Source organism: Zosterops lateralis (genome assembly GCF_965231275.1).
Source record: "Zosterops lateralis genome assembly, chromosome: 6".
Taxonomy (NCBI): Eukaryota; Metazoa; Chordata; class Aves; order Passeriformes; family Zosteropidae; genus Zosterops; species Zosterops lateralis.
Window position 1 is genome coordinate 9478061 of NC_139761.1, and position 24550 is coordinate 9502610.

The 24550-nt window shown below is 41.3% G+C and overlaps 1 protein-coding gene across 1 annotated transcript in view; it reads right to left on the reverse strand.

Moving 5' to 3' along the window:
* KIF26A (kinesin family member 26A) overlaps positions 1 to 24550 on the reverse strand; it is a 96299-nt gene that overhangs the window by 34286 nt on the left and 37463 nt on the right. The window contains exon 4 of the mRNA XM_083863144.1: positions 10795 to 10958. Coding sequence (XP_083719270.1) covers positions 10795 to 10958 — 164 coding nt within the window. The remainder of the gene's footprint in view (positions 1 to 10794; positions 10959 to 24550) is intronic.

A 24550-nucleotide genomic window follows, 5' to 3' on the forward strand; every position in this document is an offset into this window, starting at 1 on the left:
CAAGTGTAAGAAACATCCAAGGGCAGATCCCCATGAGCACTGACAATTGCACTCCAACCATTTTTCCTGTTCTCCCAAATCAGCAGCTTCTGAGCTGCTACAAAATTGTCACTTCCATGTTCTCTTCAGCTTTTAGATTGAAGACATTTTTCTGGCCAAAGAACATTGCTTCAACAGCCAGAACCAGTGTTCAGGAACTGAACATATATATATATAAAAGAATAACAGCTAGTCACAGCAGCCTGCCACACACCATTTCCAGCTCTGCTCACTAATGATGTTAAACAAAGCAAGAGCAGATGAACATATTGCTGCACTTCCACACTCGCTGTTTACAACTGTACCATATGACAAACTGCTGAAAACCTGTGGAGATTAATCTTTAAGTAAGCAAGACTGTCAACACCTAATACAGAAATATGTCAGTTCCCAGGCTGCACACTGCCTGGATAGCTATGTACTGAAAATACAGCTACCTGAATGCCAGCAATATTTCCCCACTCCTTTTCATGAGCTAACTGAGCTAAAGCAGGCAGAACCACATCAATCTGAGCTCACTCCTTGGGCAAAAAAAAGAAGTTGGACTTATTTGCCAGACACAGATGCATGAAAGAGTCAGGTTGAGCAAAATAGAATTCTAGTCTTATTTGTATTCTGTCAAGAAAAAGTAAGAGAAACATTTTTAAAACTACAAAGTAATGCAACTGAAACACCAGTGCTAACAAGCCCCTCACTATTTAGGTAACACTTATATTGATTACTTAAAATTCTGCTTTGTAGTATCAGCTCCCGGTGTACAAACACCATTCTACTCATTTAGGCTGCTCCAGGGAAGAGGTAGAGGTATTTGCAAGTGGAAAAGACGAGAGATAAAATACATGACATGGCTAACCAGGGTTTGTCTGAAACACCATATTCAGACAAATATCTGACAGGAAAGAGAAGGACCAAACGAGGGGGAAATTCAGTATTTCCACATTCCTGATTGCATGCAGCAGTCTGAATACAAATTAGTATCTGTGAATATATAGCCTTCTTTACAATAGAGGTGGATTACATTTTCCTGTTACCTTCCTTTGACCCAACACACCATCCCCACAGACATACCTTTCTCATCAATTCCAGCTCCCTCGGTTCCATATTTTATTGCACATCTAGAAAATCCACAGAGGATCCATTCCCACTTCAGCTGGGTTTTATTTCAGATGCTTAGTCAAAGACTTGACACCTATACTGCCAAGCAAATAACTTCTCAGGGGGGCATTTACTTATTCCTACTGTTAGTGAGTTAAATGGTCACTGACAGCACTAAATGATGCAGTGGAAATCATCCAAGTACAGAAGTGGTATGCCTACACAATGAGTATTTTTAAACACAGGAGGGACACATGGGCTCCTAAACCCAGGGTTACTATGATTTATTTAGCTGACATCAGTTCTGAAGTGATACTTCTCAGAGGTATAACAGGCTGATACTGCAGCGCCCTTTAAAATAACACTTAAAAGGAAAATCTGAGATGCATGTTTTTCCATCACTGCAGATGGAGAGATCTGAATATTTCTGACCCAAAGATGTTAACTTCAAATTTCAGTAAAAATGAGCAACTCCTGAAGACCTGCTTGAGACACATTAGTAAATGATATTCTGAAGATTGCCCTGAAGTCCAGAAAGCTTCACTAATACCATTTAGATTATACTTATGATATGCTGATTAACATCCATTGAGTCTCTTCCTCCAAAGGGCAAGTGTTCTTAATAAGTGAGCTCCAACACTGAGGACACAAAAAGCCAAACAAAGCAGAAAGCAAACCCAATAGCAGCACTAACCAATGATGAGTGAGATACTGGCTAAGTTCTTTGAAATGTCCCGCCAAAAGAAACATCTTCCATTCTCCAGCATGAAGGATGAAGGAAGTTTTAGAAAGCCAAAATTCAGTATTTCATAGAGAATTAAAAAGAAACATCCGAGTAATCCTGCAGCTGATCAAGCACTGCAGCTTTAGTGCTGGTGCATTTCTTCGGCTTGACATTTTATTTTTGTAATAAATGATGATGTGGGATGTCTTGTTTTGCGCCAAGCATAAGCAAGCAAAGCAGTTTAGCTCTGAAAAGAGACAGTGCCACTTCAAAGTCCATCTGCCCTGCAAACCACATCCTGCACACCATAAACTGAATGTTAGAGTGACTCCAGGTTAGCCACGAAAACTAAACATTCAACTGACTATCAGTCTGAATTAAAACTATTTCACCTGCTAAGTCTGTCTGTCTTAAAGATGGTATTAAAATAGTTCAATATGTTATTGGAAGAGTCTGAAAGTCACTAATAAAGTTGCAAAACAGGTGCAAACTGTCAAATTACATCCCCACAGGAAAGTCACCATTATCATTTTACCTATGGAATGCTCCATTCCCACTGCAGAAAAACCACCAGTGCAGCTGCCACTGCTGCCAAGCTGAGAATCCCCAAATAACGGAGTCAGAGCAAGCGCTGGTGTTCAGGAGTCCGGGAACCAAAAAAGCAGGCAGACTGGGAGGGCTGGGCTGAGGGGGAGGCAGGAGAAGTGCTCCTCTTGATAAGCTAGGAAGGGCAGAAAGAAAGGAAAAATCCAAGGGGAAAGAGAGACGCTGGTAGCTAGGCAGCAGTGAGATTCCATACACTCAGGAAAACAGAATAGTCAAGTGCATTCAGCTAGCAAGGAAGGAGAAAATAAAGAAAGAGTCATATAGGAACAGAAAAAAAACCAAACAACCACTAAGGGAAAAAATATTAAGTCCAGATGAGCAGAAGATCCAAGAGAAGACAGAGTAAGAAGAAATATCTGCATGGTTCCAGTCAAGTACTCCAGACCTTTTCCTAGTTTAAAATCCAGTGACCACCATTTACCCCCATAAATAAAAGCAAATCTTGGTAGCTCTGAAGGCATAGATTGTCCCCTATTTGTGGGTACATCTCTTTTATTCTTCTTTTCTCTTTCTCATGGGCATCAAGAATGCCTCAGTATATAGAGCTAATGCAAGACCCAACTGCTCTAACCACTGTCTGCACTGAATCACCTACAGCAGCTCAGAAAGTCACCACATCTCCTGGGAGGGCTGCCTCTTCTGCTCCAGAAACTCTCGTGTTATCATTCATCAAGGCATTCGGGGCTGACAAAAATCAATCCTCCTCACATGTGGCCTCAAATTATAAAGATCTTTAAGGTATTTGGTTAGCAGAAAACACTGGAAGTGCTCTGTTCTGCCTCAATTCTGCTTCTGCTCTCAAGCTGAAGTTCAGACCTAGAACATCCTCTCCAAAATCCTGACCTCATCACGTGGTCCCCACATTACTAGATCCATTTTCCCCCCTCTTTCACTGCCTCTTCCTTTTCACATTTCTTTCCAATCTGATTGGCACCAGGTTCCCTCCTTTCTTTATTCTGCCACCTCCTGCACAGTCCAACTTGCTCCCACACAAATCCTACAGCCTGTGCTATCCAACAGAGGCTTCTCCTTCCAAACATTTCTCTGACACTGCTGTCTTGCATGATCTTTCCCATACCATGATCCCTAACACTCCATACAGGAGCTTTGTCTTCCAAGGCAACGACTCCCAGATGCTCAGTCCTGTTTCATCTGGTCACCACTCAGTTCCCTCTGTCAAAACCTCACCACAGGCTCTCCACCCTGGCTGATCATTCAGTCCCTCACCCTCCTAAAATCAACAGGCATACCCTAACCACAGATCTGTTGGCCTTTGGGACCTTTTCATGCTTTGTGTAGTGTTCTAACTCAGCACTATTTGTTTCCAAACTCCACTTTGCCTCTTCTCTCAGCTACTCCAATTTTCTCACCTCTCCCTTTGCTGAACTACAGCTCAGTGTCTCATCTCTGCCCAGTCAGTCTCACAGATGAGCTGTTCCTAGCAGGGAGCCTGGCTCACCACACACCAATAATGCAGTGTGTAAATGCATGCTGCTGTATTAGCAGGGATACCAGAAACTATGTTCTGCTGTTAAACACGCTGTCCTCAGAGTCATTTGTGCTTCCAAGAACAAAGCCTAATAAATTCAGGCTTATCTCCTAATTTATCCTCCTCACGGGCTAACGTGAAATGGGATATACCTAAAGCACACACTCTTTGTTTGTCCTTAATTATAGCCAGTATTATGCTGCCACAGCAACTAGGAAAGCTTAAGCTGCCGTAAGTGATACAAGATACTGCACAAAGGCTCACACCCTGCCCCATCTCCTGTCCCCCCTGTGATATGTGAGGTCACGTTTGCTCTCTGGGGACAGGGAGCAGCCACATTCCAGCGGCCTGGCATGGCACTGGCGAGACGAGGCAAGCCCCTGGTGACACCTGCTCCCTCTCCATTTGCACATCTGCATGAGGGCTGCCTTGCTCTCCCTGGCTCCATGCAGAGAGGAAAAGCATGTCCTCTCCAGCCCCATGCAGTGGAGAGGACACCCCAGGGATCAGGCTGTGCCAGTCCTCTACTCTAAATCCAGAGTAGGGACTCATTAATGAGAAAACATTAATTATGTATCTGGCTGCCTCCGAAACAGCTGGATGCTCCACTTCATTGGCACATCCACAGCTGTCCCTCAAGCTGCAAATTTCTCAGCTACTGGTCCTGAGCAGTGACCAAATGGTAGCAAGAGAAAGTGGGGCTTTTGGGGGCATTTAACAAAGAAGGGATGGTGCACTGAGGGGCTGCTGGGCTGCATTCATGCCAGCAAGCCATCACATTCCTGAGGAGCCCTGCAGCTCCCATCATATTGCTATGGCACTGTGACATAGGGGCAAACCATGCATGGGGTTTGAATGTATCTGCCAGCAAAGCAGCCCTAATCAGGAAGGGCTTGCACCCCACTTCTGAGGTAACCAGTTCAAATTATATTTTCCCACATCACATCAACAGGATTCCTTGGGTGTGGGTTACGCTTACTGTGGAAGCTTTAACAAGTGACTCTGCTTCTTCTCTTGACCCGTGATTCATCAAGAATTTACTGTGGTTACCTGCAACTATAGCAGGGATTTCTGCTTCAGCCTCACAGACTAGCTTGACTATCACAGGTCAGCACAAAAATCTCTAACTCAGGATCCAATGAATCACAGACTTGTTTCACCTTTTGATGAACTACTACTTATTCATAACTCAGTTATTCATATTATCTGTCAAAGAGATTTAATTTGTGCCAGCTCTGCACAAAGCCAGGATACTCGTGCACCCCAGCAGGGTACCGGACAGAAGTTTACAGCTATAAAATACAGGGAACTGTGAACTACATTATGAGCTTACAGAAATATAATCCTTGCTTTTAACAGGAATGACAGGCTGAAGTGATTTACCTAAAAACATCTTAAACATGACAACTTATTTAAAAAAAAATGTTTCTCCTTTTTCTTTGCTTTCTCCCTCTGCATTAAATTCTGAAGGTACTGATAGTCATGGAATAATCAGGTTTAACAGGTTAGCAGTAATATATGCCTCAAGTGTTCCTAATACATCATAATCTTCTTTCAAAGAATTTGCATCACTGTCAAACTGAACTACTGATTTTCAGTTGATGCTTTTAACATGTTTCTATGGTTACTTTCCAAGGTCGCATCAGAGAAGCCTGAACAGCAGTTCAGAAAGACAAAAGGCATTTTGCATCCTTCACCATATTAAATAATTTATGAAAGTTAAGGCATCCTTGAGGAAAAAAAAATCATAAAAGAATAGGTTCTGAGGTTATTTTCTTTGCAACAGTTTGAAGCTCTGCAAAATCAATATCTCTACAAAAGCTTTCAAGATGAGACTATTTGACTAATGTTCCATATGGTACAAAATGCTAAAGAAGACATTCTAAGTTTAGGTCTATATGCACAAGCCTATATGAACTGCATGAATGGACTTTAAAGCAAAATGTAGACATCTAATTTGCTGCTATCACTTCATCTTTTAAATCAGGCACGAGGCATTGTCTCAGTATTCTAAATTTAAAAGATGCAAAAATAAAACTGGAAAAAATGAAGTAAAACCAGTAATGACAGGCTTTATTATTTCCACCATTTTTTATTCAAAGCCACACAGATTTCATCTGTCCCCTAAATGTTACAAATTTTGACTAGTGTAATAAAAGCTTGTACAAAAAAATATCTGAATTCTCTGCCTACCACTACACTAGACCAGAGTTTATTGGAACTAATTGAAGTGTCTAAGGCTTGGAACAAAAACACATTAGTCATTTAGTGGTTGTGCTAATATTGCTATGCCTTTCCTGCAGTTTCATTAGATACAGACTGCTTCAATACCCTAATCATATGCTCAGTCACAGCACAATCAGGACACAGAGTACTGACAAGCTGTCCCACCATGCCTAAAGCTGATAAGGTGTCTGCTCTATGAGCAACCTCAATTATTGACTATATTTTATGGTCAATCTAATGACCAAATGCTTATCAGTGAACCATCAGGTGCCTGTAATAGGATAGTGACCCTTAGTTTATATGTACCATTACTGCTCATTAGTGAATAATTAGATTCTTTAATCCAAATTCACAGGCATTAAAATATGATGGAATATCCTGACTCTATAAAAAGACAACTACGCTTATTTTAACTCTTCAGATGTTCAATTACATTACTCAGAGATTGTATATTTTGTTAAGAAAATCTGCTTGCAAAAAACATATAATGTCCAATGTTTTATATCATGCCTAAATTGACACAGCTTTCCCAAACATGCAGGAGGATGACGAGAGTGGAAAGATAATGGGTGTGATTCACCACTGTGATTCTCCAGATTTATTATCCTAAACGGTTTTAATCTAGCCAAGCCCAGCAACATCACAAATAATTTAGAAACCTGAAAACCAGTGAGTGCTATGTTTGGAAGATTAATTTTTCCAACAAAAGCAGGTGGACACAAGGGAAAGAAGCTGCAACTATACAGTTGTTTCCCCACTTCAAAGGCAGCAGACACACAGCAGCAAATGCAACCCTGTAAGCAAACCAGTTTGAAAAGATCGACAACATCAAAGAAGATGAGAATTTTAGAAGAGGGACTTAATGTAGTTTGTCTTCTGCTCAGTGCTGCTCAGGGTTGCTTGCTTAGAAACATATTTTCTTCTAAAGAGTTTTGATTCATTCTCACTGCTCTATCACTGCTCAAATCTTCCTTGCAGCTTGTGCAACGAGAGCAGGACCCCCTGTTCTCCAAACCCCACACCCCCACCCAGCTGCACAGGCACTGCTGCCACCACTGTCACCAGCCACCAACAGGAAATGGCCTGTTAATGGTGACAGCTTCGATTTATTGGGGGTCTTGATTCTCCTCCCAAGGGAGTGGTATTTTCTTTTTTGTCAGAAAACCCATTAACCTCTTCCCCAGTGCGTGCCCACTCTCCTTGCTGCCCTTCTCCTGCCTGACCCTGGAACCCCCCCCACTATTCTCGTGACAAGAAAATCCAACTTTTTTATAAACGTTATTACAGCTTTATAACAAAATACGCCAATATTTACTTAGCTGCAAGCATAGCCCATAGAAGGGTCCTACAACTATCTCACATATTTTCCCTTAGTAATATAAAGTTTGTTCAGGTTCCTTATACAAAAAATCCACCTGGAAACTGGTATAAAGTGTGGAGCAATAGGCAAGGCACAGTTCATGCCACACCAAGGGACAAAGCCAGCTGCATTCTTCTTAAATCTGAAGAATGAAAGAATAAACTTCTCTTGAAATGTAAGGGTGAACTGGGAGTCTCTTCACAGCCATCCATGAACATAAGCTGTGCTTGTTGCCCTGGCTTTCTCCTTCTGCCAGTGACCTGCTGAGAAGCTCCATTTTCTGCTAAATCCTCTGGTCCTCTGGTAACACGACCACTGAGTAATGTCTGGCAATTTGCTTGCGTGACACAGTCAGATGTTAATCAAAGCTTTCCTCCTTCTGTGACAGATCACAGTGAGGAAAAAAGCTTAAAACTGATTTAATTTCTTAATACACTTCTGTCTGCTGTCTTTAATATTTGGCTTTGATTTCGAATACTTAGCGCTTCTCTGCATTTCTTGGTAATGAATAAAATACTTTTTTTTAAAGCAGAACATAATTAAGCTTGAAGAAATTAAATACGACATTCAAATGAGAAAGAGCTTTGGATGAATATGTAGATTTGGGCTGCACATATGTTTAACAAAATCAATGCATTCCCTGCAAAGAATATCTTGAAGATACTCATTTTAACCATGGGGACCTCTTATGACCAGGTATCCTTTTTGCTAAAAAAATAAAGATATGTGTGTGTCTGTGTAATTGTCAATATATTAACTGCATTTATTCCAGTAGAGAACAAGAACAAAATCTGCTAGGCTCTGCATAATGTGAGTAACACACTGGCCTTGTGTTACTCAGATTTTAAGTAGCTGAGGAGTTCAGATTTTAAGTAGTTGAGGAATTTCAGTAGGGAAAAAAAATCAGCAAAAATAATTAATGGGGACTACAGCATGACACTAAAGCCATGACTCTTCTTTCATCTCCAGGTGCTTCTTGAGAGAGGATTAGCTGAACGGAGAGATGAAGGAGAGACAAGTGAATTCTGATGCACAAGAGTCAAAGCAGGGATGACCTTCTTCCTCAACATGTTCAAGGTTGGATGGTGCAAAGGGAAGTAGACAGGAGTGGAAAGGTTGAAGCAAAACCCCCTGAACAAAACCCCCCAGCTGGTGATACTCTAATATTTTTGGTTCCTGGATAAGCCATTTCTGCCAGTATCTGTGTCCTTTCTCACTCATCCCTGAGGATTTGCTTCTCTTCCTTTCCCCTCCTGCTGAGAGGACTGCATGGTTTCAGGGTGGAGGACTCAGCATGGAAATTTTGATCCATTGAGGTCCCAATCGCAGAAGAGTCTAAAGAGAAGGAGCAATGGCAGAGTGAGCCTCTCCTGAGGTTAATGCCAAAGCTGGGGCAACAGCCTGGCCAGGACTTTGTACCCACCTGAAGATCTGCTCAACCTATTTACAAGTGCCAGGGATCAATGATGGATCTCTCTCTTCGACAAAAATCTTTGTGAGATTTTTTTTTCTTTCTCGTGTTTCAACAACAGAATAAGAAACAAAAGTGCTTTGTGCACAAAAATTTCCATCAGCTCTGTCCATCAGTTTAAAAATTCAAGAGAATCAATTTTGAATATAGGAAACATGGGTAGGGAATAAAGCAATGTACTAATGGGGTTTTAAAATGTTTTAGCTAGCACAGAGCTGCTAAAGCTATAAAATTCTGATTCACTCAAGGCAAAGACAGATTCATGAGAAGCAATTAGGGCCTGATCCAACATACAATGATGTCATTTGCAGTCTTGCTGCTGACTTCAAGAATCTTTGAATTAAGCCAATGACACCCACTTCACAATAAAAACAGAACTGAGTTTTGCTGATCAGTGACAAAAGCATCACTGGGAGAAAATATTTTGGTTCTTATTTTACATTATTAGATACTGATTTCTTTCTCTCTGTTTCAAGGATTCTATTCTATTTTCTGGCTTCCCCAGTGAAAGGGAAAAATCTTTGCATTTGTTTATGACATACAGATTAACACTGAAATAAATCCAAAGTAGATTAAGCTAAAATCATACCCACAATATGAAATACAGAAACAAAAGCTGTGCTGCAGTCCCATCTAAATACTTTGGAAAGGATGCATCTGTCCTTGCTTAGGTAACTAAACAAGAAAAGAGACATGTGAACTTCTCTCTTTACCTTTCCTCTCCATTCTCACTGATAATTTCAGATACCTATCCTTGAGTGAAACAAATAATGCTCTGCAGGCCACCAGTTCTCTGTGTTGACTTTAAACCCACAGCACAGAGATAATCCACTAAGTTACATACAGTGTTCTTGGGACAGTCATTTCCCAACCTCTTGTGTACAGACAGACCATTATACACAGGCATTTGACACTTCAAATCACTGTACTATGTTCTTGTAAAAAAACAGGACTTGGAAAGTCGAGCTCTTTCTGAGGTCAGATTGTAACTTATAGTAAACATCATTCATTTAATGGTACAAAACATGCTGAAGACAAATGAAAAGGAAACAATACAATTACCATTGTGATTACATTCCATGAGGGATTCTTGGTGCATAAATTTTACTTTAGTGCCATTCGCAGACATACTCTTTTCAATATTGTCTCAAAATATGTTCAGTTCTGAATTAAAAGAGGAGTTGGAATGCAAGTACAAAGCCCTGAGTTTTGTTGTTTTAAATACCATCTGCTTGACAGCATATTACATTTAATCAACATTGCTAATTACAACAAACATCCAAACAAAACTAACATATTACTGTTATAAGATACCAGAATGGAACAAAATTATTGTTCTGGGCTTTTGCTAAATGAACAATGTCAAACTATTTTAACTGTTTCTACCAACCATGGAAAAACTTTTATTTGGACACATAGGCCATGTTACTGGATAAAAAATACCTTTATTTTTTTATCTAGATCTGAGTGAAAAAGACTTGTTACTTCAGCTTGGTATCCCAGGAAACCTATAGAATAGCAGACTTGTGGTGAAGATGGCCATTAAGGTCTAGACAAAGCCATGGTCTAGACATGTTTTCTTGAGTTTTGGTCCAAAGAGGTTCCAGGCCACCAGAGAGAGAATCAGGATGTCCCCATCCCACCCCTGCTCTCCAGTGGCAGCAGAAAGCCACAGCCATGACCAGGTGACCAACTCCACCCTTCATCAACCAGCACTAAACAGCATTTCACAACTATTTGAAGACCCATGAGCAGTGATGGAAAGCAGAAGGAAGAGGAAGTACCTTATGAAGAAGGAAGCGGCAGCTGAGGCGCCTGCCGAGACCCCGGCTGGAGCCACCGCGCTCTGTGCAGCCGCCGCGCCACCTGCGGGCTCCGAGCTCTGCTGCCCCGAGCTCACCTGAGCACTGGGAACGTCTCGGCCACCTTCTGGTGCTGCTTCTGCCTGCTAAAATAAAAACACACCCACAGGTCAGTACACGTGGCCATGACAGGGAAAAATTTCACACAGCACTCCACAGAATCACAGAATCACAGAATGTGTAGGTTGGAAGAGACCTTCAAGATCATCAAGTCCAACCCAGCCCTAACACCTCAACTAGGTCATGGTATCAAGTGCCACATCCAGTTTCCTTTTAAACACATCCAGGGATGGTGACTCCTCCACCTCCTCGGGCAGACTATTCCAGTATTTAATCACTCTTTCTGTGCAAAACTTCTTCCTAATATCCAACCTATATCTCCCTTGATGCAGCTTAAGACTGTGTCCTCTTGTTCTGTCAGCTGCTGCCTGGAGAAAGAGACCAACCCCCAGTTGTCTACAACCACCCTTCAGGAAGTTGTAGAGAGTGATAAGGTCAAAAGAGAGTCTTTGCAAGGGGGAAGGCGAAGATCAGCGGCAGGTGAGGGGTGATACAGGTGGACAAATGTACCACAGTAGGTTTCAGCTAGAAAAAAGTTAAAAACCATGACAGCAGGGGAGGAGTAGAAAAACACACAGAACCTTTGTGAGGAGTAATGCACAGTTAAATAGTTTGACAGGCATGAAGAAATGGAAAACGATAAGCAGAACCCTTTTGTTTTACAGTGTTATTTGGGAGCTGGCAGAACTGTTTATCTGGTTCAGTTATGACTGTCAGGAATTATTTCTCAGTGGCACATCACCTACAAGACCTATCTGTTTAAGAGGAACTAACCAAACAGTCACACTTGTAATATGTTTCCACATGAATAACCCCAAGAAGTAAATAAAATTGATTTTTTTAGAAACATATATACAGCCCTGTTTTTCAGTATTATTTTTCTTAGCAGCACAAGTGTACAACACTTTTCTCCTGCAAATTGTTCCAGTGGAAGAACAGGAGAGACTGAGAGATGCATCTTTTCCAGCATAAAGCATTTGCAGTGTCTGAGACACAGTTTGGAAGGAGGCAATTGTTTTGAGATTTTGCCAGAATTTTAGACATCTGTATTGTGAAATTGTGTCAGGTCTATATCTTTATGCTTAGGCCACCAACTCTTTCAAGTACCGAGTTCAATTAAATCCCATCAGTCAAATGCTCATTGACAGTGCTGGGAAGGCTCCTTTTTGGAAGAACCTGCTCTCTGTCTGGGAGTCCTGAAGATTTAATTAAAGATGACACCACAATAAATATTTGTCAAAAGAGTTAATTGCTTCATGTATGATAATATATGATGGTTCTGTCATCTGAAATACTACTTTGACATTTCCAACTAATTAGCTAAAATAGATTCCAGGAAAGAAGACAGCCTTGTAATGAAGCACAGGCACAATTAGGTACTTCCTGGGATGCCACCAAATTTTAAATTTTGAGCTGCCATAGATCATGTTTTACAACTACAGATACGCAGACATGGCAATAGGGCACTCCCAGTTACATACACACCCTCAATTTTCTCATACACTGACAATACAAATAGATATTTTCTCATGAGAACTGAGGCAACCTGGTTATTAGGTACCAAGGAAAAAACTTTGCCAACCAAGTAGTGCTCAGCTGGTGCATGAAAGCCTGTCTGGAGTTTCATCTGGACTCATTCCTATAGGTTGAGTGCTATATTCCCAGTTCCCAACAAAGACAACAAGAAGAAAGTGCACCCAGCTCTTTTGAAGGTCTGCTCTTTCAAGATTAGTACTATTATCAGTATTATGGAGTGGCTGACTAATGCTTTACCATAGAGTGCTACACAAAAAAGTATTTTTATAGAGCTCACCAAAAAGACATCTGAGGCTGAGACACAGCATAATATTCATGCAGATTAACTTAATCCTAGTGGAGCTACTCACGCTAGAAGCCGAACTGGAAACTTTCAACAACCCTCTGCAAAACCATTCACTTTGTAACTCAGAAATCTCATGAGATCAGATTTCTCTGCGATGAAAACAAAGACCAAGCACTGCTAGAGATCAAGATCAACACAAAGAAATGGTGTGGCAGGAAAAAGTACTTTAAAAAAGGAGTTGGTCCATCCATCCTACTATGATCTACTGGCAATGACAGCCAGGAATACAGAAGCTTGGAAAAGGATCAGATCCACTCACGTGGTTAATTGCTTATAACTAAGTGATGGAGTAATGAACCTTGAGGGGGTCGATAAAGCAGGTATTTGATCATTAATGCACTGAAGCAACAAATGTGTGGTCTTGACCTATATCAGTCACAGAAGGAATATGGCATGTGGAACAACATGCAGATGGGTAAAATCCAGTGCAACACCTGAACTTCAGAGTTACACGAACTGACACAAAGCGCTGACACAAGTAGAGCTTATACGGAGTCAGCAATTTACAAACTAAAAAAAATCTACACCACAACCTCTGGAGCCAGCACGTGGAGCCCAGAGAGTGACACACCAGGGACTGCCATGCTCAGCAGCAGTGGCATGATGACCAGCAAGAGGAGGACCCAACCTGCAGCCACTGGCAGGATAACATCTGTGTCTGAATACTCCCCCGTGTGCTGTAAGGAAAACAACCATGACCCTCTGCCACAGAAGGTGCTGTCTCAGATTAAAAATTACAGGCTCAAGTCAAATTCCCAAGATGGATTTTTTTCACTCACTTTCAACAGGGGCTACACCTGACAAGATACCTTGTCACAAAGAAAATTGTGTTTAGGCAACATTTTGAAAAAAAGACCAGAGCAGCAACGTTTCTAACCAATCACATTAATTAATGTATAATCTAAATGATGGCATGATCTGAAGCTAAATATGAAATCTGTAGAGTTAGCACAAAACTTCATTGAATTTTAAGCAAAGTGTAACAAACTTCTAAGAACTGACTGGAATCTGTTAACAGATCAATTCCTCTAAAAGCTATTCACACTTAACAAAAATATAAGCCATGTGTAACACATTCCTTTTACACCACTTCTTTATTTCTATGGGAAGTTACAAGGCTACATTTCTAAGAGACCAATGATTGTGGACATATCAGGCATGTAACTTGAAATATCCAAATCAAATCTGATATTTCCAATGGTAGATGGTTAATGTACTTTCCAAACCAACATATCTAAGGTGGATAAATTGCTGTTGCCATATTAAAGATACTTGAAAACTCAAACTGTAATTTCTGTTTCTGCAAGTTTTATTCTCAGTTCTGTGTGAACATAAGAGGATGAGGGGAAGACAATGAGAAGGTACTGATTCTCTTAAAGAAACAAAAAGTGAAGATATACAAGATAAAATCATCAGAAGACTACTGCAAAGGACAACTCTCATCAGCTTCACTGTCTTCAACTACCCAATTAATATTAAACACAGAGGTAACATCAGTTTTGCTGCATGGTGAGAAGCTGAAAAACAACAAACCTTCTTCCAAGGTTAGGATTCATTTCAAAGACTGTTTGCACCATCCAAAGTGACAGGATTTTCCAGCACAGCCATATGCTGGTCTCCCTGAGAAGCTACATCTCTCAGGTCATAAGGAAGGCTCAGGTATGAGGAAATTTGTCAGGTCCAGGTCATTTACCCTAACAGAAGAAAACTGAAGACAAGTAATGGGACCCTCCTGGGCCTGGACACTTCAGTATGCCACACCACAAAAAAAAAAAAAAAAAAAAAAAAAAAAACTGGCTTTTTTTTTTTCCTTGCTTTTTAACTAAATGCATCTCACTCGTCTTAACATATACTTTTCTGATGACTGTGTGTGGAAACCAGAATGCTTTAGAGGAATTTGAGCAACTTTTGACTTTTCCAAGCATTCAAGTCTGCACAGAGAGAAGCTCCAGACTGCAGCTGAGAGGGAACTGTGCTCCTCCATTTAATGAATTTTCATTAATCATTAATGATCAAATGTAGAAAGCACAACCTTGTCACTATAAAGTATTACTGACTGCACTGAATATTTAAAATGTCATAGGGCTCCACATCCAGAAAGTAATGTTTGTTTCAATTTTCTAAGAAAACATTTGCTGGACAAAAGCCATTGGAAAAAAACCAAAAACCCTCAGGGAAGATGCTAAACCTCAAAGGAAGGCTTTCTAAAACTGCTCTATAGGACCCCTTCCCTCTACTCCCTCCAAAAGCACAAGAAAACTGGCACCAGTAAGAGAAAAGCAAGGATGACATTTGAAAATGTCATTTTGCACGTGTGCAGGAATGAGTAATGTCTTGGTGCTTCATGTCAGTGCCTGTGTCATGGGACAGGAGGGTTTTGGGACCAGGTCCCAGCATCCATCCTAAGGACATGGGGCAGATCAGCCACGCTGCGTCCCCAGCTGGCAGCATCCACACACAGAGCTGAAGTTGGCAGGGCCACAGCAAACAGCTACAGCATGAGCTGCTCCCAGTAAAGAGGGCCAAAGGCTGGGGGAAAGGGCAGGATGAGTGGAGATGGCCTGACAGGCTACAGAGGTGGAGATGTGCTGAGCAGAACAGGGACACCTCCTGTCCCATCCCTGATTCCCAGCACAAAGGCTCACTGTTGTGACTAGATTGCAGGAAACATCTGCCCAGGCTTAAACAAGTCAGACTAGTCCAAAATTACACTATAAAGAAGTTGGCCCTAGATGAAATTTCCAGATATGCAGGACTCCGTCAGGCCATTACCAACCAAAGGACAATTAAAATTCTAACAAGCTCTTTACACATTTGAAATGCAAAGCCAAAAACTAAGCCATAAATTTTCCAGTTTTCTGAGTATTTCCATTCTCTGGACATTGACCTTTATCCAGAGAATGTCCAGGAATCCAAAAAGGCCAAATGAGGTCATGCCACTTGGTCTCTGAAATGCACGCAAAACATGTATCTGGTGACAGGCAAGAAAAACATGGGACTTTAAAAACCTATAGAAAAACAGATCAGTCCCAGGATAATACTGTCATGGCAAAAGAAAACCAGAAGGTTGGATAGAGCTGCAAAAGAGTATAGAGAACAGAATCACTAATGAGAGAACGAAGAAAATTACAAGAGCCTCTACAAATCTGACACACATCTGTTCATCAGAATCACAATTCAATATAACTTATTTTACTTCAAAAAACTGGTCCCATAATGAAAGCACTTAACGGGGTAGTGCAGGTGAAGCAGTAAGTACTCTGGTACAGTCTGAGTCTGTACTGGTGACTTTTTTCCCTTTTTCTAACCTCTTTTACTCCTTTCTGACTAGCAGGCAGACAGAGAATTTTGAGGATTTGCTCTAACTTACTATTTTCCCCTTTCTGACTAGAACGTCACAGTCAATTAAACTGTAAAAACCGCTTGATGTAATGATCTTGCAAAATATTAAACCTGGTGTTTATATATGATAAAACAATAATTTTCTACCTAAATGATTCATGCAAAGACTCTTCTGACCTACTACCAGCAGTGCCTGGAACAAACGTGACGTAAATCTGGAGCTGGATAATGCTCACACTATAAACCCTTCTTTCCCATAAGCGTGGATAAGTCCTGCACACATCCCTGTGAGAAACGTCTCCTCCTGACTGACTGAGCATTACATAAAGTTAACAGGGCAGCATATGCCAGGCTGAAGTGAAACGTGTTCTGGATAAACTTTTTACTGCCATTTGGCATTGTTTCTGCCAGGGCTCATTATAAAATAAGTAGGGCATTTTATAACTACAATACGCTACTGTAGTCATTTATAACCTGCAGCTGCGATGTGGTAACAAGAATGCCTGAACCTGTAGTTTCAGACTTTTATATGCATCTCGTGTTCAAGGCAAATCAGATGCAGAGCATAATATCCCTTCTCTCAAAAAAGGTTTTTCAGCTACAAGAGTTGCTAATGCCTGGCTTATGATCAATCTCTGAAGATGAGGCAGAAGGAGAAAAATTATGGAGATGAAGAATTAAATAGAAATAGGAGGCCCATCTGCTGTCACAGACTGGAAAGTAATATAGGTGATCCAAAGGCAACCTCAGAGTGCTTGCTTTTTGAAATAGTATCTGAATTATTAAAACAGGTTTAAGGTTTGGATCTTTACCACTAAAAGTCATTCGCAGGCTGTGCTCCTTGCAGAAAGGACCTCATCCTTTTGGGCAGGGCTCACACCCAGCTACATCCAGCACTGGCATCCTTGGCAGTACCAGGATGGAGAATCAGCAGCTTCTCCCTTTTGACCAAGGACTTTTGAACTCAATCTGACCCAGATCTCTCCTAAACCCTGCTACTTGGTCCTTGAAAAATTTATTAGGGTTCTGGGCAGGTCTCAATCTACAAAAAGAAACATCTTTCCTTTCTTCAGATTGAGAATGTGGGGAACCCCTGCAGGCAGGGCTCTGGTAGTGCAAAGACATCAGCAACCAGTGAGAGACCAATTCCTTCACATTTCAGCTATTCAGGACACCCATACCAAAAGACACAGCAGCAATGCTCTTGTTTTTCTTTCCTTATTCACAGTGATCTGACCACCAGTCATGTGAACAACACCCTCCTATCTGCACATGAGCCCACCACCTGGAAATTCAGGAGGTCATGAAATGGGCTACCAACAAGGACACAGATCCTGCTGCACATTAACACTCTCAAATCAGGACTTTTCATGTGCAGTGGATTTAAAACAGCCAGGCTAGAGGAACTGCTTCTTCTCATGCCTCTAAGGCAAGCATCAGAAAGTGTTGCCCAGAGCCCTCCCTATTGACTTGTATTACAATAGCTACAGCCTCCAAAGCCAAAAAATCTAGCTGTGTACTTCCCTGGGTATTTATTCAAATGGACAAATATACAATAAAAATCCCTGCTTCTTGTCAAAGGCTGATAAGAGCAAGCAAAGGAATTCATTAACAGGCTCAAAATAATGCAAATTTTTGTCATTTTAGGATTGGGTTTCCTACAAGAAGACAAATGCTTTTCCATTAGGACTGACGTCCACAGGCCAGATGTGTTTCTAACAGCCACTAAACACAAGAGACATGCTGAGCTTTGATTTGGGACAACCTCTGTCACCTTCCTGACTCCACAACAGCATTTCTCAATTATTTGGGCAACTCAACAAAAATCTCACTGTATCTTGATTACTCTCTACTCAGCAAAAGAAATTACCATGTTCCCAATTTCATTAAAATCAGTGTATTGTTATAATGATTGACATACAATGTCATCAAATAAAGCAAAGGTGGACGGAGATTGTCATACCTAATTTCTATCTCAATCACACTTGAACTGCTTATATGTTAGATGTAGCTGCTTTAAAAAGAACATCCCTTGGGGTCAATTTGCCTGACAGCTACCACAAGGAAGGCACCCATTGACTGGTAGCTCACTTGAAGAAGTACAAGCCCTCATTATCTGAAGGGAAAACTGGCTCTTTATTACATCCATATTTAGAGACCAAGGTTCAGTTACAGGCGAGCTCATGAAGCAGCATTAAGTTTACAAAGACAAGGACAGCTGTGATTATTGGGATCATTGCTGAAGGACACTGAGGTCCCAAATTAGGGATAGAGATGTGCAGATGACACTCTTTTCTTGTGGGCTTGCTCCCAGTGTTGGGGCCATGTAACTCAGACATGATACACCATCACTAGAGTGAAATCTGCAAGCCTGCAGATATCCCAAAGCTCTTTCAAGTAACCAAATGCCAATAACAAGGAATTCCAGAAGAAATTCCCAAGTGTGACTGCAAAGAAGTGTCAGGTGAGATTTGACATAGATAAGCCCACATAAAAGGGGAAAAACCAACCTAAATGACTCCTCAGCAATACTGAGCTCAAAACTTGCAGCTACAACCTGAAAGATCTAAGGGTCACTGATAGTTCCTCTAAATCAAGATGCAACATCAGCCAAAAAAAAAAAAAAAAAAAACCCAGCAAACAAATTTTGGATATCACAAGGCAGGGCACAAATAACAAGGCGAGTGTCCACATATTGAGTCTAGTACTGCATCTCAAGACAGGGTAGTGGAGTAAGGGAAATGACAGAGACAAGCAAGTAAATAGTCAAGAAGATAAAGCAGCTGCCCCAGGAGGAGAGATGAAAGAAGCTGGAAGTTTTGCTTGGAGAAGATTGAGGACAGCCTGACTGAGGTTTACAAAGTCATGGAGGTACAGAATTAAATTGAGTGAAAGTGAGTACTTCTTTGCACTGGGGTAGTGAACCCATGGAATCTGCTAGCATACAGAAGGCTATGGAGTTAGAAAGTGTTTCAGGGTCAGAGAGGGTTTGGATAAACTCCTGAACAGCAGGTCCTTAAACAGATCCTGAAGGGAACAGACAGGTATGTGTCCCTGTGAATTCTCCAATTCTCTGAGCATGCTGGGGAGTATGAGCAGACTGCAGAAAGCAGCCAGGCTCCACAGCTCTCCCTAAATACCATTTCCAGCTTCACTGCTGGAGACAGCCCTGGGCTAGACAGGCTGCAGCTGAGACTCAGCAGGATATTACTAATGTTCTTATCACTCCCATTCAATCTTTTCAAGAGAACCTCAGCGTAACTAGCAACAGGAGGCTGCACTATTCCCATATCCCCCATCAGGACTCAAGGGGTTGTCCACACAGCTACCCTGCATGAACAAACTACACCTAGACCTTTCCCAAGACAGGCATCACAAGGGCCACTCTCCCCTTCTTTATCGTTCCACTGCCACCTGACCCCTAAAAAAGCCTTGTACAACCTCATCACCTTGCACAACTTCATCACCTTCTTTTCTGAGAAGCACAACAGGGGCAGTTCTGAATGGCAGATCCATTATCTTTGCCCAACAACACCAAAAACACAGCAACAGACCCATGCCTACAGCAACTTTCAAATTCTTCCATCTCATAAGGTATCACAAAAGATTTGACATAGTAGCAGCCATGCAAATCCAGAGGAATTAACTCAGTTGTCTCTTCTCCAGGCTAAACAGGCTCAGCTCCCTCAGCCTTTTCCCCTAAGAGAGGTGCTCCAGTCCCCTCATCATTGTCACAGCCCCTCCAAAGAACCCTCTCCAGGAGCTTGGTGCCCTTCTTGAACAGAGGAGCCCAAAACTAGACACAGCATTCCAGATGTGGTCTCAGCTAAGGCTGAGAAGAGGTACAGGATCACCCCCCTCGAGCTGCTGGCAATGCTCTTCCTAAGGCAGCCCTGAATACCATTGGCCTTCTTGTTCACAGGGGCAGTGCTGGCTCCTGGTTAACTTGTCCACCAGGACTCCCAGAGCTACTTTCCAGGAGGTCAGTTCTGTACTGGTACATGGGGTTAATCCTCCCCAGCTGTAGAACCTCGCACTTGCTCTGGTTGAATGTCATTATGTTCCTCTCTATCCACATCTCCAGCCTGTCCAGGTCCTGCTGGATGGCAGCACAGCCCTTTGTGGTACCAGCCATTCCTGCTCAGCAAACCTCCCAAGGCTGCACTCTGTCCCTCCATCCAGAGCATTGATGAATACAATGAACTAAACTTGAATCAGCACAGACTCCTGGAGAACACCACTGGCTACAGGGATCTGAGTAGATTCTGCATCACTGATCACAACCAAGGTCCAGCACAGCACCTCCCCTCATTGGCTCTTCTGTCATTTGGAGAAGAAAATTACCATCAACACATTCCAGGAACCTCCTAGATTGCTCACGCCCTGCTGTGTTGCCCCTCCAACAGGTATCAGTGGTTGAAGTCCCTCATGAGGACCAGGACTTCTGAACATGAGGTTGTTCCTGTCTGTCTTTGGGGGATCTCATCCACTCAGTCTTCCTGGTTGGGCAGCCCACTCTCGATGTCACTGTGAAATTATCTCATCGTAGTTTTAAAGTTCTATTTATAAGTCTAATAATCCCATCATTGATTACAGTGACTGCATTCAAATTATAAATCCATTAGCTGCTCAACAATGAAATAAAATCAATAATGCACGTAAATGGGAAAAAAGGAATTTAAATGCATACATTAATGTCACTTGAAGTAGCACTATTTTATGCACCATCTCTAACAAAACTGTGTCACATCATTAGCAATAATGTGAAAAATCTTTTTCAATTAACAGAGCTGATTTGATGCTATGTTCTCTAAAGTGGCAATCCATTCCATTAAACATACACATATGAAATGCTTGAAATATCTATGAACTCTATCCGTACATCATAAATTCTCTTCTAAGTGCTAAAACACAAAAATAGATACATCATTTTCTATTGATGCTTTTTAAACCTCCTGTCAGAAGTTACCAGGCAGAGCACAGTGACTCTAGTTGCAAGCAACAAAGAGCATCAATTTTTGCCCCATGCTCAGGCATTCATGCCACGAAACAACAGGAGATGCTTTCAGCAATGCTCGTACTGTGCACAGCTCAACCATCTGAAGGCCCACACTCTCAACATGCCATCATTCCAGTAAACAGCCTGCTGAGAAAATGTCAAATTCAAAGCACTTTAAAAAAAAAAAAAAAAAGACAGATGATGTTCATGTACTATTCTTCACAAGCAGGACAACTGGGCAATCCTACCTGCATACAGCTGTGCAAATCAATTCCTTTCATCTGCTATACAGACACTACTGCAAGACTTTCCCCTCCACCAGCCTGCACACAACTAAGGTCTGAGCTCAGCCTGAATTTATTTGGTTTCTCTGCTGCATTAACTTCTGAAGTCAAAGGGTATTATTCATCTGCAGCCCACCCTTAACCCATGTAGACCATGCAACAGTAGCCTTGTAAAAGCTGTTCTTTCTCAAATCTTGGATGACACCACTTCTGAGCTTCAGCCAAAAAGTATGAACCTTCCTTGTATAGTGACTTCTAGTGCTGGAGTGGCATGGGGATGCAATGGTTATCAGTTCACTGAATCATCAGGATTTACAGTGGAGCAAATTCAGAGTATAAATGGACCAGCAGAAAGCCAAAGAAGCTGAAGGGAGCAAAGCGAACAGAAAAGGCCAAAGAAACAAGTTGAAAGGCAAGAGTGGAAAATTTAAATATTTGGGCTATTTAGTGTAGCTAATGATACACTTTCCAGATGAGAGAATGGACTGTGGACCAAAGGTAAATCCAGTGGATTATCATTTCCACATAATCTCTAAAGTTGCTTGTCCTAAATCTATCTCTGATGAGTTACAGGTGAAGTCTGGGCAAACATTCCTTATTATTGCCTGTTGGCTTCAATTGTCAACAGAGGCAAGCATGGACTTGTTTCCTCCTGAGAGCTGTAATAGCAACTGTTTAGCCTGGAGGGGTGAAAGATCAAAAGAACTGTTTCAGGTGGTAATTTGAGCCACAAGAGGGTCTGAGTCCTCAAATAGTTACGCTGTCCCACAACTGTAAAACCAATACCATGGTGGAAGTGTCAAACACAATAAAAATAAATGCAATCCACACCCTCACGCAAGAAAATGTTCATTTCCATCTTGTAGCCAACAACTTTTCTGTTAACTCTTTATATTTTTCCTGTATCACTCTGATATCTGGAAATACGTTAAAAAGTAACCTCGTTTTCACCTTCAGCACACTACACTGGGGACAATCTAGAAGAAGAGAGCACAAAGGTCCCATCAACGGCCCAAAACAGAGGGCTACACTTTCAGCTGCACGTTTAAAGCTGAATTTCCAACCCCCTCTCCCTAAGCCAGTCTGCTCCCTGGCTGCTGGGGCAGGGTCTCTCTGACAGTGGCAGAGGTGTCCTCCCACATCACAGCCCTCCCTCTGCATTTGCCAAGGCAGCAAAGCTCAAAGCAAGGCATGACTGCCCAGCTGACATGCAGCAGTCACAGCAAAGATCTTTTCCATGGGAACGTAAGTTAGGTTAGTATGAGAAACCACTTAGTAACTTGGACCAAAAGCTTTCCTTCTGCTGTTGAGACTTTTTATGGAGGGTGACCAACAGTAACTTTGAAAATTAGTATTTTTTGCCACCCCCTTTCCTTTATGTACTTCCTCTACAAAAGCAATGACACCAACACTGCAGGAGCTAAAGGGAAAACAGAAAAGCCTCTGTGCAGTCCCTGCCTCACCATCTGTCTAACATTGACTTCTTCAGGATCAAGATGTTATATGTGGAGTCTGAGAAATGTCCCAAAGCTCAAAGACATCCATATGTCTCACGGACAAGATTTATGGTCAATGCACTGTATTTTAATTGTTTCATTACAAAATATATTTCCCACATTGTATTAATAAAAGGTCACTGAGAAAGCTATCAAGAAGGGTTTTAAAAATTAATTTAAAAATCCATTTGGCATGACATTTATCAAAGTAAAAAAGTAAATGCTGGAAAGTAAATCTTGTCATTGTTCTGTTTTCCACAGTCAGCTTTTTATTGCATCTTTTAAACAAAATGTAAGCCACCCTTCCTATAAACAAACAAAGAGGCTTTAAAGAAAGTCAACAGAGGCTGAACTGCTCTCAGACAAATTCATCTGGTTTAGATTAGGGCAAGCACAAGGTTTACTCAAACTACAGGAAAGCTTGAATTGTGACTAAAATAACTCATAGGTTTTTCACATAAGACAAATAAACTTAAGTTCTTTAACTTTAAAGTCTATGCACCCATTTACATGTGCTGAGCTGTGGGTGAATCCTCCCTCTCTGAACCTCACAGATCCAAGCAATAAACTCACACCTAAATTTAAATTTGTGGATATTCTCAGGAACATACATTGAGCTTTTGATAATTTTACAATTTTGCATACATAGGCTTTTAAAGTTTTACTTAAGGCACTTCAAATTTTTTAGTGCTCCAACTTTTTCAATTTCTTAATGGTGCATTTTTTAACATATTTTTAAATCCACTTATAAACTGGTTAAGTATTCAAGGAGCCACAACACTTTGTCTTATAACCAGTGCCAATTGTATATATTCAAGTAAGAAACACAGTGTGACCAGGATTTCATTTTGTGTAAGATGAAAGAAATAGCAATTTGCAAATAAGCTCTATTTCACTGAGATGTCTTTATATCACATGGCATGGCTACTTTAGCACTTTTATGCAGTACATAACACTGCATAATAATAACACAGTCAATTTAAAATATACAGTAAGACCTCTTTTTTTGTACAATACACAATAAACGTAGATACTTCTAATAGGTGCACAAGGTATTTTCAGTGGTTTTATTGTTCTACCTCTCAGCCAGATTCCAATACACCTGGGAAGCCCAAACTCCCCTCAGTCCTCTCCTTTTGCATTAAACTGAGTGGCAGTGCTAAGCATTACTAATGGGTTGGGGTTTTTTTTCATTTGAGTAGTAACCTTATATTCACTTGTCAAGTCTAGAATTAAAAACATCTATATAAAACTATTTATTAATTATAGTTGTCAGGTGTCCAGCACAAATCAGCTGCCTTACCCAGAGCTACACCAGCTCCCTCCTCTCCACTGTGTTCACTGTCTGCTCAGACAACTTATCACTGCTACTGGTGATTATTTTATGTAATTTTTCACAACAGGCCACTTGGGTAAAGCAGCTGATTACATCTTCACCTTTTGCACCTTGATTGCAATCCTAGTCTTCCCCTCCCTGAACCTTCCTCCGGATCCTTAATTACTGTTCCTCTTCACAGCTCCCAAAGCCCATGGTTATTATTTTTGTTTGAGCAGCACCCACACTCTGCTTCAAACACACGTTCCTGTTCAAAAAATTTATAATCTATATAATGGA